A 13,685-nucleotide genomic window follows, 5' to 3' on the forward strand; every position below is an offset into this window, starting at 1 on the left:
GGAACTGAGCGGGAGCCAACTTATTGATACCTCAGCTCTCAGCCTCTCACCAATGAGTCCGTCAGCCTGTAAGCTTGAATGCCTGCCGCCTCTCTGGCTTCTGAAGGTTCGTCTGTACTTTTGGGCTCAGAGATCTCACCTGATCCACATCCATCCGCACATTGGCATTCTATGTACGTTACTGGCACCCGATGAAGAAACGGCAGTGTGTCATGCATGTTTTGGGTGGCCGAAACATCTTTTTTGAGATGATTTTCCAAGACAGGCGACCCTAGACGTTTGCCAAGAAAGCTAAGAAGTAATTGGTGAGCTCACCTCACCAATGCACACACACCATCCCCGCAATCGAGCCCAAGCATTCTAACATGGGCATCAATCACAGACTAGAGATTCTCTTGTTCACATTCATCTGCCTAAACTGCAGCAACACGGTCATGTCTTCAGAGACCAGCCGGCTAACTTGTTAGCTTGTTTTTCTTGCTTTCACACCTTCCCTCCTTGGTGTTTTCCTGTTGCGGAAAATTCGCAATATACCACTGCACCGTGGTCGGTTTGGCTCCTTTGCTTCCGCTATCGAATCTCTCCCTGCTTCTCACTACTATTCCTGCCTGCCCAATAGCTAGCTGCCAGCAGCTGTTGCTCATACAGTTGCTTCTCTTTTCTCCTCTCATTTCTATCCTTCGTTGTTCCTTCCACCTTACTTCCAAAAGGGCATAACGGCAATAACGGCATAGCGCTCACCATCGGTGCTGAGTGTCACAGGTCACGGGTCACATTTGCACTGGAAACTTACCTACCTCACTACTTTTCTGCTCGCCTGCCAACCTCAACCAAGGCTACTATCCTTTCAATTTCCCTCATGCGTTTCTCTCATCTCTATTAAACATCGACACAATCGGCTCAAGGGCTGAACTGCCTCTCGAGCGGCAGGGTTTCCTTGGCCAGCTTGGCCTTATTGTGTTCGACAGGTCCTGTTTTTCATGGCATCCTAACTCATGAATGGCAACGGTGCTGAGTCCTGGCACGAGGCCGGGTGTGTAACTGGCCGGGGAACTTCATCCACGTCCCCAGAGATGCCTGACGCGACATGTTCAGACGCCGATGGCCAAGAGATCAACGGATCCGACTTTGAGGATCCAAGCTCGCAAGGAACCGCCGAGGTCCTGACCCCAGTCCAACCGCCTGAACCATGGCAGCAAGAGTCTCGTGGCGGTTACCAGTCGCGAGGGATTCGGGGATTTCGGAGGGGAGGACGTGGCAGATGGCGAGGAAATCATGGCATGAGACACAGCCCCGCACCCAGAGACACCAGACGACCCTTTAACCACAACAATGATGACGCACCCCGACGTACACGAGCTCGGTCCCAACATCCTCCGCGACTCAGTCCAGCACCCAGAGACCCAAGGCAGCTGTCTGGTGCAGCTAGGCGTTCTTCGCTTGCCCCTTCGTTTCCAACCCAGCACCTACCTGCTGTTGTCCCACAACCGAGCCTGCTTACGTTGCCAGAGAATTGGCATTCTCAGAAGAGTGCCACCATCCTATTGTACGGCGTTCCTGAGAAGGCGAGCGCGTGGGAAGTCCGCCAGTTCTTTGAGAACTATGGCAGAGTGGTTCATGTGGAGCTCGAGGACCCTGACTCTGCGCGAAAGGCTCGTCGGTTCGCTAAAGTGAAGTTTGAGCCACCGCCGACGGACACAAGCTTTATTCGAGATGGAGAGTGTCGTATTGTCATCAACAATTACGCTTCCTGGGCTCGCATTGAGATCCCACGTCAGTCCTCCAATGCCCGCATGATTACCACACCTGTAGGGGGCACTTGTGCTCCGTCACTAACAGTCAGATTGGTCAAGTTGACTTTCGGCCTGTTAATACAGCCAACGACCTTTATGCGAAAGAAAGAATTTGCCAATGTCGGACAGGATGCCCACCACTCCCTCCAGCTGACGGCGGACTTCCGACGGAAGAGAGTTATGATCAATTTTTCTGTGAACGTCGACCACTTCCATGCAGGCCAGTATCGCTTGGAGATGAGGTTCGAAATAATCAAGAGAATTCACCGTTTTTCACAAGACGGCCGCGTGCGTTTGGTGATTGTCTGTGCTGATGCTCCCCTCGTCCGACAACGCCGAGACGACCAAAATGGGCGGCTTTTGGCTGATCGGTTGGTTTGGGGAGAAAATGAGCTGTGGTATCGCGTCACAGATATCGAAACCAGTAGCAGCCTTGACCACATGAGAACCCCCCTGAGCTTGGACGAAGGAGAGTATAAATTCGTTGACCTTGGCAGATGGACAACATACATGCTCGACATTGATGATTGTGAAGCTTGGCTTGAGATAGAAACATTGCTACGGGACTGGAACATCAAGACAGACCTTGACACCACGTTTGACCAAGTTTCCGGAAAGAGGTCAATGTTATGGGATGTGCTTGCAGATATGACTCTCGAAGCGCCTGCAGCCTCATCCAATTCTCTATGTTTTTCAGATCTTGTCCTTCTCGGTTTTCCAACCAACACCTCACTCCCATTTGATATCCGTTACCAACTCGAGGTCTGCCTTTCGCGCGGTGTACTCTGTGAGTACAACATCACACAGGAGTTCCTCGATAAACTCTTGGAATTATCTAAGCCCGATGGAATGGAGGTCAGCCGGGCACGCTTGATCCTTGAGTATGCCGCTGACCAAGGGAAGCGCATCTGGGACCCAATGAGCCTCTTCAGCGACCAAGCTGCTCTCTCGTACTGCCCGACAACGCTCCATATACCCAGTCATTGTGCCCTCGTCCGCAAGGTAACTATCACACCGACAAGAATTTACTTCAGCACTCCCACGGTGGAGACCACGAACCGTGTAGTCCGCCATTACGGCCGGTTCCGAGACTATTTTATTCGAGTTCAGTTCACGGACGAAGTGATGGAAGGTCGCATAAGATCTTCTTATACGGATCGAGAAGACAATGTTTACGCTCGAGTTTTCCGTGTCCTCAGACACGGAATCCGAATGGGGAAATGGCATTGGAAGTTTCTTGCTTATGGAAACTCGCAAATTCGTGAATGCGGTTCCTTCTTTTTCTGTGAGCCGGAGGAGGCTCATGGCACAATAACATGCGACTCTATCCGGGAATGGATGGGACGGTTCAGTCACATCAAATCAATTGCGAAGTTGGCTGCTCGGTTGGGTCAATGCTTCTCAACCACCCGCCCGCTTCCCGGCATTACAGCGCCAACTATCATCAAGACTCAAGATGTGGAGAGGAATGGATACTGCTTTACAGATGGTGTTGGGAAGATCTCCCCATTACTCGCTTTTTTCATCGCGGAGGACTGGAAGGTGTATCCTACTCCCTCGGCTTTTCAGTTCCGCATGGGCGGCTGCAAGGGCGTGCTCGTCACCTGGCCCGACGCAAAAGGGACAGAGGTCCATATCCGCCCCTCACAAGAAAAATTCTCGGCAGAATTCAACGGGCTGGAGATCATCCGGTGCTCGCATTTCTCCTGTGCTACCTTGAACCGGCAGACCATCACCATCCTCTCGTGCTTGGGCGTTCCCAGCTATGTCTTCCTCGACATGATGGAAGAGCAACTTGCCAACTACGATGCGGCAATGGAGGATCCAGATAAGGCGATTGATCTCCTGACTACCTATGTGGATGAAAACATGACCACTCTTACAATGTCGGAGATGGTGCTCGATGGCTTTATGGAGACACGAGAGCCCTTTGTCCGTTCTCTCCTTCAGCTCTGGCGCGCCTGGTCGATCAAAGCGCTCAAGGAAAAGGCACGACTTGTTGTCAAAAAGGGTGCCTTCGTTCTCGGATGTGTCGATGAAACGGGCACACTACGGGGTCACTCTCGCGCGACTGAAGGGACCAAGAATCAACCGAAAGAAGTCAGACGGGATCAATTACCACAGATCTTCCTTCAGGTCCCTGACCATGAGAATGGTGGGACATATAAAGTTATCACGGGTCTATGCCTTGTTGGCCGCAACCCTTCACTCCATCCGGGCGATATTAGAATGGTTGAAGCCGTTGATGTCCCCCAACTTCGCCATCTCCGCGATGTCGTGGTCTTTCCGCTGCAAGGAGACCGCGATGTTCCAAGCATGTGCTCAGGAGGTGACTTAGATGGCGATGATTATTTTGTTATCTGGGATGAGAAACTTTTTCCGAAAGAATGGAGTTACCCTCCCATGAACTATGAAGCACCGAAGGCACCGGAAGAGAAGGAAGTAATGGTTGCGAACAACCTTGCTGAGTTCTTCGTGTTGTTCATGAAGAATGACAGACTTCCTTTAATTGCACATGCCCATCTAGCAACGGCGGATAAGCACCCAGAAGGCGCTAAGACTGAGAAATGTAAGTCTTCGTCGCTGTAGTTCTTGGCCAGTACTCACACTGTTGTAGGTTTGGAGCTCGCCCAGCTTCACTCAACTGCGGTTGATTATGTTAAAACGGGTGTCGCTGCCAAGTGGGAAAAGAGATTGGATCCTCGAACATATCCGCACTTCATGGAGAAGTCACGGGCGAGGACTTACTATTCGAAAAGCGTACTTGGTCAACTCTACGATATGGTCGAGAGACAAGTCTTTGACATTCAAGAAAACTACAAACTACCCTTTGACGAGCGCATTATCAAGCGCTATGAACTCAACGATGACCTCCTTCGTCAAGCTCGAAAACTCAAGTCTCAGTATGATATTGCCATGCGCCGGATCATGGGCCAGCTCGAGATTCGCACTGAGTTCGAAGTTTGGACAGCATTTGTTATGTCGAAGCCGCGGGTTGGGACGGACTACAAAGTCCAAGAAAAGGTTGGTCGTGAGGCAGCATGCCTGAAAAAGCAGTTTAGAGATCTATGCTTGAAGGCCGCTGGTGCTTCTGACCGCGGGGATTTTGAAAAACTGGGCCCTTTTGTCGCGGCGATGTATAGAGTGACATGCGAGGAGATTCGGATCGCTTTATACGAAGCGCGGCAGCCACACAGACGGCCCGATGGCACGATGGGCTTACGGAAGATCACCGCGAGATCTATGCCGTTGATCAGTTTCCCTTGGCTATTCCCCGCTGAGCTGGGGAGGATTGCGACGGGGATTGAGAGGAAGGGCACCGAAAAGGTGGCCAGGCTCAGGATTTCTGTCCTCAATAAGCCTACGTACGCGAAGGGAATTTGCATCCCAGTGGACCTAAAAACAGAAGCAGACTTCGCAGCGATGGATTACACTCGGACAAGCGACGGCAGGTTTATTCATCGTGGCGAAATCCTCAACTTGTTCCATCACGACGATGAGAAAGCAAACGATGAGTACTACTGCAACGAGGGGGTGGATTTCTCTGATTCTGGAGACGATTCTGAAGAGGCGAGCCAATCCGGCGACGAGGGTAGAGATGGTTCCGAGCTGAAAACGAACATTGGCCGTATATCTCCAGAGTCTGCCGAGGCTGCAGGGAATGTCGCTGAGGGCAGACCTCCTGACTTCTCTCAGCAGCAGAGCAGTGCCCCCAGCGCCACAGTCCTTGACCTTTTAGTTGAGGACCTGAAGGATGCGACTTCTTTTCTTCCTCCTCCTTTAGTGCCTCTGCCGGTCGCCGCTTTTCCAGAGCAGCAACAGCAAGAAGATGAAGAGCAGCAGCAGCAGCAGCCCGAAGAATTAGAGTCGCCACAACGGCAAAAACACCAGGTACTGCGTGCAGGCCCAGAGGAGTTAGATCCACCAGCGTCGAAAGAGCACCCCGACATCACTGAAGAAGTTGATCTCAGCACTCTCGCAGCGGATGTGGTTGCCGAAGATACATCTGGACTCTCTAATAGTTCATGCTCAATCTTGATGGCTGAGCCTAACGGTTCTTATGTTGACGAGAACAAGCTGGATGTTGAATATGCACGAGACAACAACGAGCTTTCCGCCGATTCGGACGGGTCGGAGGTTGAATATGAAAACATTGTTCTGGATATAGAGGAGGAATCTGTACTCGAGCGGCTGGCTAGATTCTGCTGAGGGGAGGATCCACATTTCTTTTGCTTGGGGTTGGCAACGCTTCGACATTTTGCACTGAGCTAGTCTCATTTGCTTTGGAAATAATGAGAGGCATGGAGGTACACTTGCATTTCGGGTCTCTTGGGAGCATAATACGGGAAGGAATGGCGTAGCTGAGACGTTCATAATAGATGCCTTGAGTTTAGGAACAGCAGCCCTTTTGACACGGTGACTGTGAATTGAACGCGAAGGATTTTGGCTTTATCACCTCTTAATGCACAAATCCGTCCTGATTACCCATTTTTCGCCGGCAGTGACCTCTCTTGCTTCGTGCTATTTTGAGCCAGGTTTGGTCAGTCGATCTTGGGTCGAAGAAAAGAGACAACGGTTCAACACCTAGGGCAGCTCCGGTAGACTATTCGAACAAATAATCTGGATTTATCTCGGCAACCCTTTGTTACGTCCGTCATATTCTATGGAAAGCTTTTGAGGGATGCTATGTGGAGGAATTCCGAGGTCATGGTGGAGGTATCGGATGGAGATCAAAATAGGACAGGCACTGATGAGTGCAGTACCACTACGAGGGCGGGTCTGGAGAAGGGACAAGGGACTCCAGGCATGGATGGATGGGGAGATGGATGCACGATGACGAAAGGAAAGAGAGAGCCGTGGTCGAACATGGATAAAAGCACTCATTTTACTCACCAACATGCAGTCATTACCATGTTTGTGCAGAAGCAACATGCCGGTCTCGAGGCTGACGGCAATTTCCTCCTTGGGATTGCGTCGGTCGCGGGGGAAGAAGACGGTTTCGCCGCCGATGCTGTGATTTGTGAGATACTATTAGTACCGGATAGGTTTCCTGCTAAGAGATGAAAAAGAGAACGGGGTGGGTGTACCAGCCGTCTGCTTGTGAGGTGAGGTACAAGAGTAATGTCCAGGTGGTTTTTGCTGAGATCGGCGGGGCGCCGGGCTCAGGAGCGACAGTTACGTAGTTGTAGTCGTCGTCTGTGGGCGGTCAGATGCTTAGATGACATGTAGTTGGGATTCGCTGGCAAGCCAGGATGGTTGCTTACAATGGGCATCGAAGAATTGACCAGGACGATAGCGGTATATTCTGATGTTGGGATTGAGGCCGACAACCTGGCCGCCCCTGAGAGCAGATGTGAATGTTTGCTCTTTGGATAGTTATCCGTGGGAGCAGGAAAGGCGAGCGAGTGGGCCTACCACATATGTAAATACTCCTCCTTCAGTAGCGCCTCTTTCAGCCCCGTCTCTGTCCACAACCGGTGCGCGAACTTAGGATCGTCAATCTGGAAGCGGTCGTTGACACGCACGGCCTCACCGCGCTTGGGCTTGCCCGGCGTCGTGACCAGGGGAAGCTCGCGCAGGAATGCCACGTAGTCCTTGCAGAGGGAGCGCGGCCAGAACGACCGGAACACGACGACTTTGTCTTCAACACCCGGATACGGCTCCAGCTGGAGGTCGACGACGGGCAGCTTCGGCTTGAACACAGGCCAGGCAGGAGGGGTTGAGATTGGGGGCTGGTTGTTGGTGTTGTTACCCTTATTGGAACTAGTTGTTGTGCTTGATCCAGAAGATCCATGTGCACCTTTGGAGCGCTTGTCTTTGGCCATGTTGGCGTAGTGATCACGGTTTGGGTGACCAGTTGATGTTGAGTGTCCATACAGTCTTCGCTTTTGGAGTCTAATAAATCTCATCCAACTCCTCGGAATTTGTTGACAGTTGAGAAAGCGGGGGCAGAGCATGGGGCAGGGCCTGCCAAGGCTCTCGCTAGCGTTAGCGCAGCTCCACCGGTATGTGGGACTTCACGAGCCGGGCCCACTTGGCGCGTTGCTTGGCAACCTTAGCTTCTGGGGAGCCAGCCCGGGGTCAGCTTTTTCCTCCGACCTTCACCATCACCTCACCAACGTCCGACTTCTCCTTCCCGCAAGCTCTGCTGTCGCCAATTGCTGCAGATTGCGGCGGCGCTGACCCCTCTTGTTCACACCCAGAGGGACTTGAGCCAGCTCCTAGCTCATTCCGACTCAATCAGCTCGTGGTCCCTTCCCCTCGACAGCCGCCCACCATGTTTTTTTCAAGATGGCTCAAGTCCATGGTGTTGGGAGAAGAGAGTGACGTTAAGCCTGCTGCGGGTCCACAAGGCACGGCGTCAACGTCACCAGCAGCACCGGGAGCAACAGCAACATTACCGGCAGCCACACAACCTATCACTGTCCAGCCAACTCCCAGACCCGCCCCACACCCGCGCGATGAATACCCTCCCGTATTCTCCCAGCGCTCGCTACGGCAGCTCAGCCTCTTCCTCGGCGGCGCGGGCTTCTTGTACTGCTCCGTTTTTCTTACCCGGCGGGCTATCATGCGACACCGCATCGCGTCGCAGCTCAAGTTCTTCCAACCGAACTGGACGCGCGGCCACACGTCAGCCAACCCGCCCAAGCGCGGCGATCCCCTGGTTGCTGTCGAGGCGCTCAACCTGGCTACGCTCAACACGGTCAGCTTTGCCATTATGATGGCTGGCGGTATTTCCTGGGCGTTCAACATCTCGTCGCTGGAGGACCTGCGGGAGATTACCCGTCGGTCGTTGGGCGGGGCCGCTGGAATGACGGATATGGAGGCGGAGAAGGAGGTTGCTGCGTGGGTTGCGAAGACGTTGGGGCTGGAGTTGAAGGCGGATTCAGCTGAGTCGGACGAGCCGAAGAAGTCTTGAGGGGGTAAGGGCTGAAGGAAAACCTGGGCCCTGGCTAGGAGGAATGGTCTAGTAGCAGGTGTTGATCCGCTAGCAAGACATCCAAAAGGATATTGCGAGTTTATGTTAGGCAAGGGGGGGGGGTGGGTATCATGTCCTCTTTGGAAGGGCTCGTACATATCTGCCTGATGCAGATGGAATGGACATATGCGTGCATAAGGGACGAAAAAGGCATCTCAGGGTTGTGGTGGATGGATTGTGGCTTTGGTCGCTGAAGGCTTGATCTGAGCAATGGCTGCTCATGGCAAACTGGGTTGGGCGTTCATGTTGACTAGGGATTTACGGGAGCTCTATCTCTTCTGAGCTGTGTACGACTACGGGATGGAATACAGGACGTCATGACTCTCAATGTTTCTAGGTACTTTGTTCATGCCTTTATTGTCAGTTGACACTCTCTATCAGCAGCCAGTATAATGGTTTCGACGACTCGGTGGGACCGCCCGCCCATTGTGCCCCTCACCGGCTGCAACCCCGCCGGGACAAGATCTTGAAAACTCATATCAGCACAAACCCTGTTTCAATTTACAACCTCCCAGCTTTACCGCAACCATAACGCACATCCAAATCCAGGCCAAGTTCCAGGTTTGCGTTCATTCACTCAGACACAAGCCAGAAAAATGAAATCCCAAAAAGAAGTGGAAGCTGACGTCCGCTCCTGGGGCTTTTCCACAGTTTACACCTGGTCCGACGGACCCAATGCTTGTGAGTTTCACATCTCCACACCCTGCCCTATAACCACTCACTCACCCACATTTCTTTAATCTTACACCGGACTATTACACAACATTGTCTCTCTCTCTGCCCCATTGTACATCATTGACACACCTGAAGCTGACCGAGAATGTTAATCAAAAAAAATAGACTATCCCCCGCATTCCCATCGCACCCGCACAACACACGTCATCCTCTCCGGCCAGCTCACTATCACGTACCCGAAGGACGGTGACGGCACAAAGACGACATACGGCGTAGGTGATCGCATCGATGTTGATGCTGACCGCGTGCACGAGGTATGGATTGGGCCGGAGGGCTGTACGTACGTCATTGGGGAGTGATCTAGGCTGGTGATGAATGAGGAGGTTGGGATATGAGGTGAGGGGTTAAAGAGAGAAGGACGCGCGTTTAAGTTTGGTGTTGAGGATTGTCTCGGGTTGAGGCATCTTATATCACTTTTTGTCAAGAGGTGATCAGCTTTAGACTTCCACTTTCCAGCTTGATGAAGATGCAAGTTGCAAGACATTGCAAGTTTTGAGAAAGAGGGGAAGCCGGCGGGGTTGAGAGCATTCACTGTTGCAGCTTCAACTCGTTCACCATTTACGGATCTGTAACCAGAGGCTCAATTGCTGTCGATTGACGGCTTGCAAACAATGACATTGTCAGCAGTTGGACAAGAAGCACAGGCCTAACTTCAAAACACCTAAAAGACTTCTAGAAGATACACCTTCTTAGGGTTAGTTTTCAGCCCTGGATTGCTGGACAAGTTTTGGCGTTTGATCTGAATGTGACCGAAACTTAGAGATCGATTCCTTGTCCAGCTGAATGGAGTAAACAGACACCAGCTCTTGGCATACGTCTCGAGTGGCTTCAAGGAGCGTTTCCTCTCAACCTCCTTGTTTCAACCAAGGCATCCCAGCAGATATGCAAGCGCTTAGGCCTCTGGGTTTCTGTCCAAACAAGCTAAAAAAATGAAATTGGTGGATAGCGAGGTAGGCAATTAGAGCACTCGCGATGTCAATAGTCACGTGCTCGCTTCGAGCCCCTGTTTGACAGTAAGGTTGTGCGAATGTCTGTCAAAACGGACTTTTTCCCTGATTTCGATACCGAGGCCACTAGATTGAAATTCGCTGAATTACTTGATGGGACGCAAACATGGATACTGGACGTCTGCGAAACTTGGATCCACGAAATAGGGAGGCCTAGGATATAATGCGATCACATCACCTTTGTTGTCCGGTAGTGTTTCAAGCCTATTTTGCCAAAATCCTGCTTCTTGGTTTTGGCTGTTGGATGTTACGCAGCTCAGGTTGCCAATCAGTCAGGGCTGAAGCTGAATCTTGTGCTTGCATTCTCCAACGGACTCATTCTGCGATGATCCAGAGACAGGAAAATGTGCTATGACCTTCCATGGTCATCATATTCAGAATTCGTATCTTATGAACGAACAGACTGCCCGGTGTATGTTAAAAAACCAATCTCAAGCTGTCAATATCTCACTCCCAGATCGACATTCCGGTGACAGCGATTCAGTCCCGGATCTCGGCCGGCAGCAACTACTGCCGTTAGTTGACCAGGGGAGTGCATCGATGCCATCAACAAAATGCCAAGTTGAGATCGGAGATTGAGTGCAGGTCTGCTGGTGTGGGGCTCCCGCGCTGCAGGAAATTGCTAGGGTCCTAACGTTTATTGCTAGTGGGCCTTCGAGAAAGAGCTTCTTGAATCATTCGTCATTAGGTTAGAAAGGCCAATTTCCTATAATATCACCCTCCCAGTTTCGCTCGATCAGTTTACGTGTTCTGCGGGGGTTTGAGCCGAGCCAACATGACTCGCCGGAGGCCCAGATATTTACATAATCCATTTAACTTAGATCCTACTGGCTCCGTCTGGTTTTTTTACCTTGACTGGATCTCGATCGGCAGCCGAAAATCTGTGTCTTATCGTGTCTTATCGGACCGAGGTCTTCTGCACTCAGTTCCATGGCATGTCTCACCATTCTGAGATGAATTGTTCATAGGTTTTGGCGATTTTGCAGGGAATTGCCTGCATGTGTCCGGTATAGGTTACCATCATTTGCGAAGATGATGGTGTAGTGGTTGCTATAATCCTCCAGGTTGTCACTTCATGTATAACAAGACATAACGGGGAGAATCCGAACCAAACCATACCCTCAAGGTTTCACTGTCGCCCACAGTGATAGCTGGGAAATGTGGGAGGTATGTGGTACGAATTACTAACGGGATCCGGGCTTTACACCGGGCCCAGACCCGGAGATCTTCGACAAACCGGCCGCTCGAATCAGGAATATCCTAGACTTCCGGTTGGTGTTAAGACGCGCAAGCGCAGACGTCAATGAGCTCGGTCTTAACTCTTGAAGGGTCGAATGTGAACGTGTTGTCAAACATCTCTCCCCAGAGACGCCAATGCAGCGTTACATTCCGGCTGGCAATTGCCGACCATTTGATGGATCTAATATGTGGGGTTCATGAAAGCTGGGGGGATGGTTGCAACGATAGTAATTGAGTTGTAAGTACGGATGGCTTCGGGCCAGCGCACGACTGATCATCATTGTTGCCAACGGGGATAGGTAGCCCTTCTGGCAGAAACCCGTGGATCAGTTCGGGAAAGCCGGGTGTCATATGCTTGAAAAGCTGTATTGTTTACAAGCTCGGATAAACGAAATCTATGATCTCGTCATCTCAACGTGGTGAACTGTTCGGCGATGCACTCATACTCGGCTTGCATGACGCAGTTATCCGGGCTACATGGGCGATAAAAGATGGCCTCAACTGCCGGCTGAGCTGGCAGCTTGTTGGCTGTCCCAACCCTGCGATGGACGCTGCGTTTGAAACATTCCACAACATTCGACAGCTGCACTTTGTGGAAGCAAGTTACACCTGGCATGCGCCGAGCCTAAGTTTCTATGAGCAGGCACAGCAAAGACTCAGTCGAAAATTGTCATGGCACGGGGACCGTTTCCGACTAGACGAAAGCTCGCTGAACTGCGTACGTCGCTTGCCCGGCGGAATCTTGAACAGGCGGTGATTATTCGCATGCGTCAAGAGTGCGGTGTGCTACGGTTACCGTTGCGAGCTGTAGGCCGCTGCATTTGGTACATACGGATTATCTTATTTGTGTAATCCGCAGTATGTTTTTACTACAGCACAACGCCGGCCAGATGGATTGAAGGGAGGTTGGATGCTGTACGCATGTAACAACTTCTCTTCTTCTCTTCTTTCAGCTGATGCGGCTCGAACAGGGCGAGCCAACGGCGGCACAGTCGTCTACCGTCGTGCTCGACAGCCTGCCAACAGGCCTGTTGGTTTTGCGGACGTTGCCGGCGCTCCTTGTGCTGTAAGTCAAACAGCCCAGTCGATGTCCAGTCGACCGGCAGACAGTCCAGTCAGCTGTCGATAGACAGCGCTCATCGCCAAGTGCAGCAGCGATCTTGATGCGACTGTGGCGGTCGGCGGGAGGGGATTAGCAGCCGGGAATCACTGGATCAAAAATTCTCCTTTGGCGTCAAGTGGGTGGGATGACTAGCGGGCGCTAACCCTCTCGAGGCCATCAGATTGGGCGGCTTCCGCTTCAAGTTTCGCGGCTCCGCACCCAAAGCCTGAAGTGGAGCCAAGAACGCCCAGCACCCCCTGTGATCCCCACATTGTCTCCACATGGGGTTTGCAAATTGCTTTCACTGGCAACCCGTGCTGGTTCTGCTTGGATACTTGGGCCGGGTGCTAGATGCGAGATGGCCGAGACGCATGCGCCTCTGCACCTGCCTGTAACATCCGCATGTCAGGACCACGGAGTGGGATTATACAAACACTGGCCTGCCGCTTTCAGGCAGATGCGGGCTCTCCCTCCTCCTCGCGACATTTAGATTTTCGCTCGCCAACAATTGACAACCTTCGTCTGCTCTTCATTTGTGTTTTGCTGTCTCACCGGCCCAAGCAAGCCTGGCGAAACGGCAGAAAGGCGCGTCAATTGGCGATGGGTAATGGGTCCTGGCAGGCTGGTTCTGCTGCGCTTCCTCTCTTGATCCATGTTTCTTCTCTCGCCCATCGACATTGATCGCCAGAAGAGCTACTGGCACCACACCAGACTGAAATCTTCTGATCCGATCTGTTCTCCCCATATTCTCTCTTTGTTTCGAGTCTGGCCCTCAAGCTCCTGCCCGTTTCCCAGCAGTTCCGTCCCAACTCTCTCCACGTCTGACTTTG

General features: G+C 51.9%; 3 protein-coding genes across 3 annotated transcripts; 2 read left to right on the forward strand and 1 right to left on the reverse strand.

Moving 5' to 3' along the window:
- Positions 1-1,073: 1,073 nt before the first annotated feature.
- On the forward strand, positions 1,074-6,002 carry CTHT_0012940 (RNA-directed RNA polymerase-like protein; the record flags this gene model as incomplete). Its single annotated transcript, XM_006691747.1, has 2 exons — positions 1,074-4,362; positions 4,411-6,002. The coding sequence occupies 2 exons, from the start codon at positions 1,074-1,076 to the stop codon at positions 6,000-6,002; spliced, it is 4,881 nt and encodes a 1,626-aa protein (XP_006691810.1).
- A 243-nt stretch (positions 6,003-6,245) lies between these two features.
- On the reverse strand, positions 6,246-7,618 carry CTHT_0012950 (putative L-ascorbic acid binding protein; the record flags this gene model as incomplete). Its single annotated transcript, XM_006691748.1, has 5 exons — positions 6,246-6,314; positions 6,687-6,804; positions 6,881-6,989; positions 7,058-7,134; positions 7,209-7,618. 5 exons carry the CDS (start codon positions 7,616-7,618, stop codon positions 6,246-6,248), a joined length of 783 nt encoding a protein of 260 aa, XP_006691811.1.
- Positions 7,619-8,070: 452 nt separating this feature from the next.
- CTHT_0012960 (uncharacterized protein) lies at positions 8,071-8,712 on the forward strand (the record flags this gene model as incomplete). Its single annotated transcript, XM_006691749.1, has 1 exon — positions 8,071-8,712. The coding sequence occupies one exon, from the start codon at positions 8,071-8,073 to the stop codon at positions 8,710-8,712; it is 642 nt and encodes a 213-aa protein (XP_006691812.1).
- Positions 8,713-13,685: the final 4,973 nt, after the last annotated feature.

Source organism: Thermochaetoides thermophila, assembly GCF_000221225.1.
Source record: "Thermochaetoides thermophila DSM 1495 unplaced genomic scaffold scf7180000011814, whole genome shotgun sequence".
NCBI lineage: Eukaryota > Fungi > Ascomycota > Sordariomycetes > Sordariales > Chaetomiaceae > Thermochaetoides > Thermochaetoides thermophila.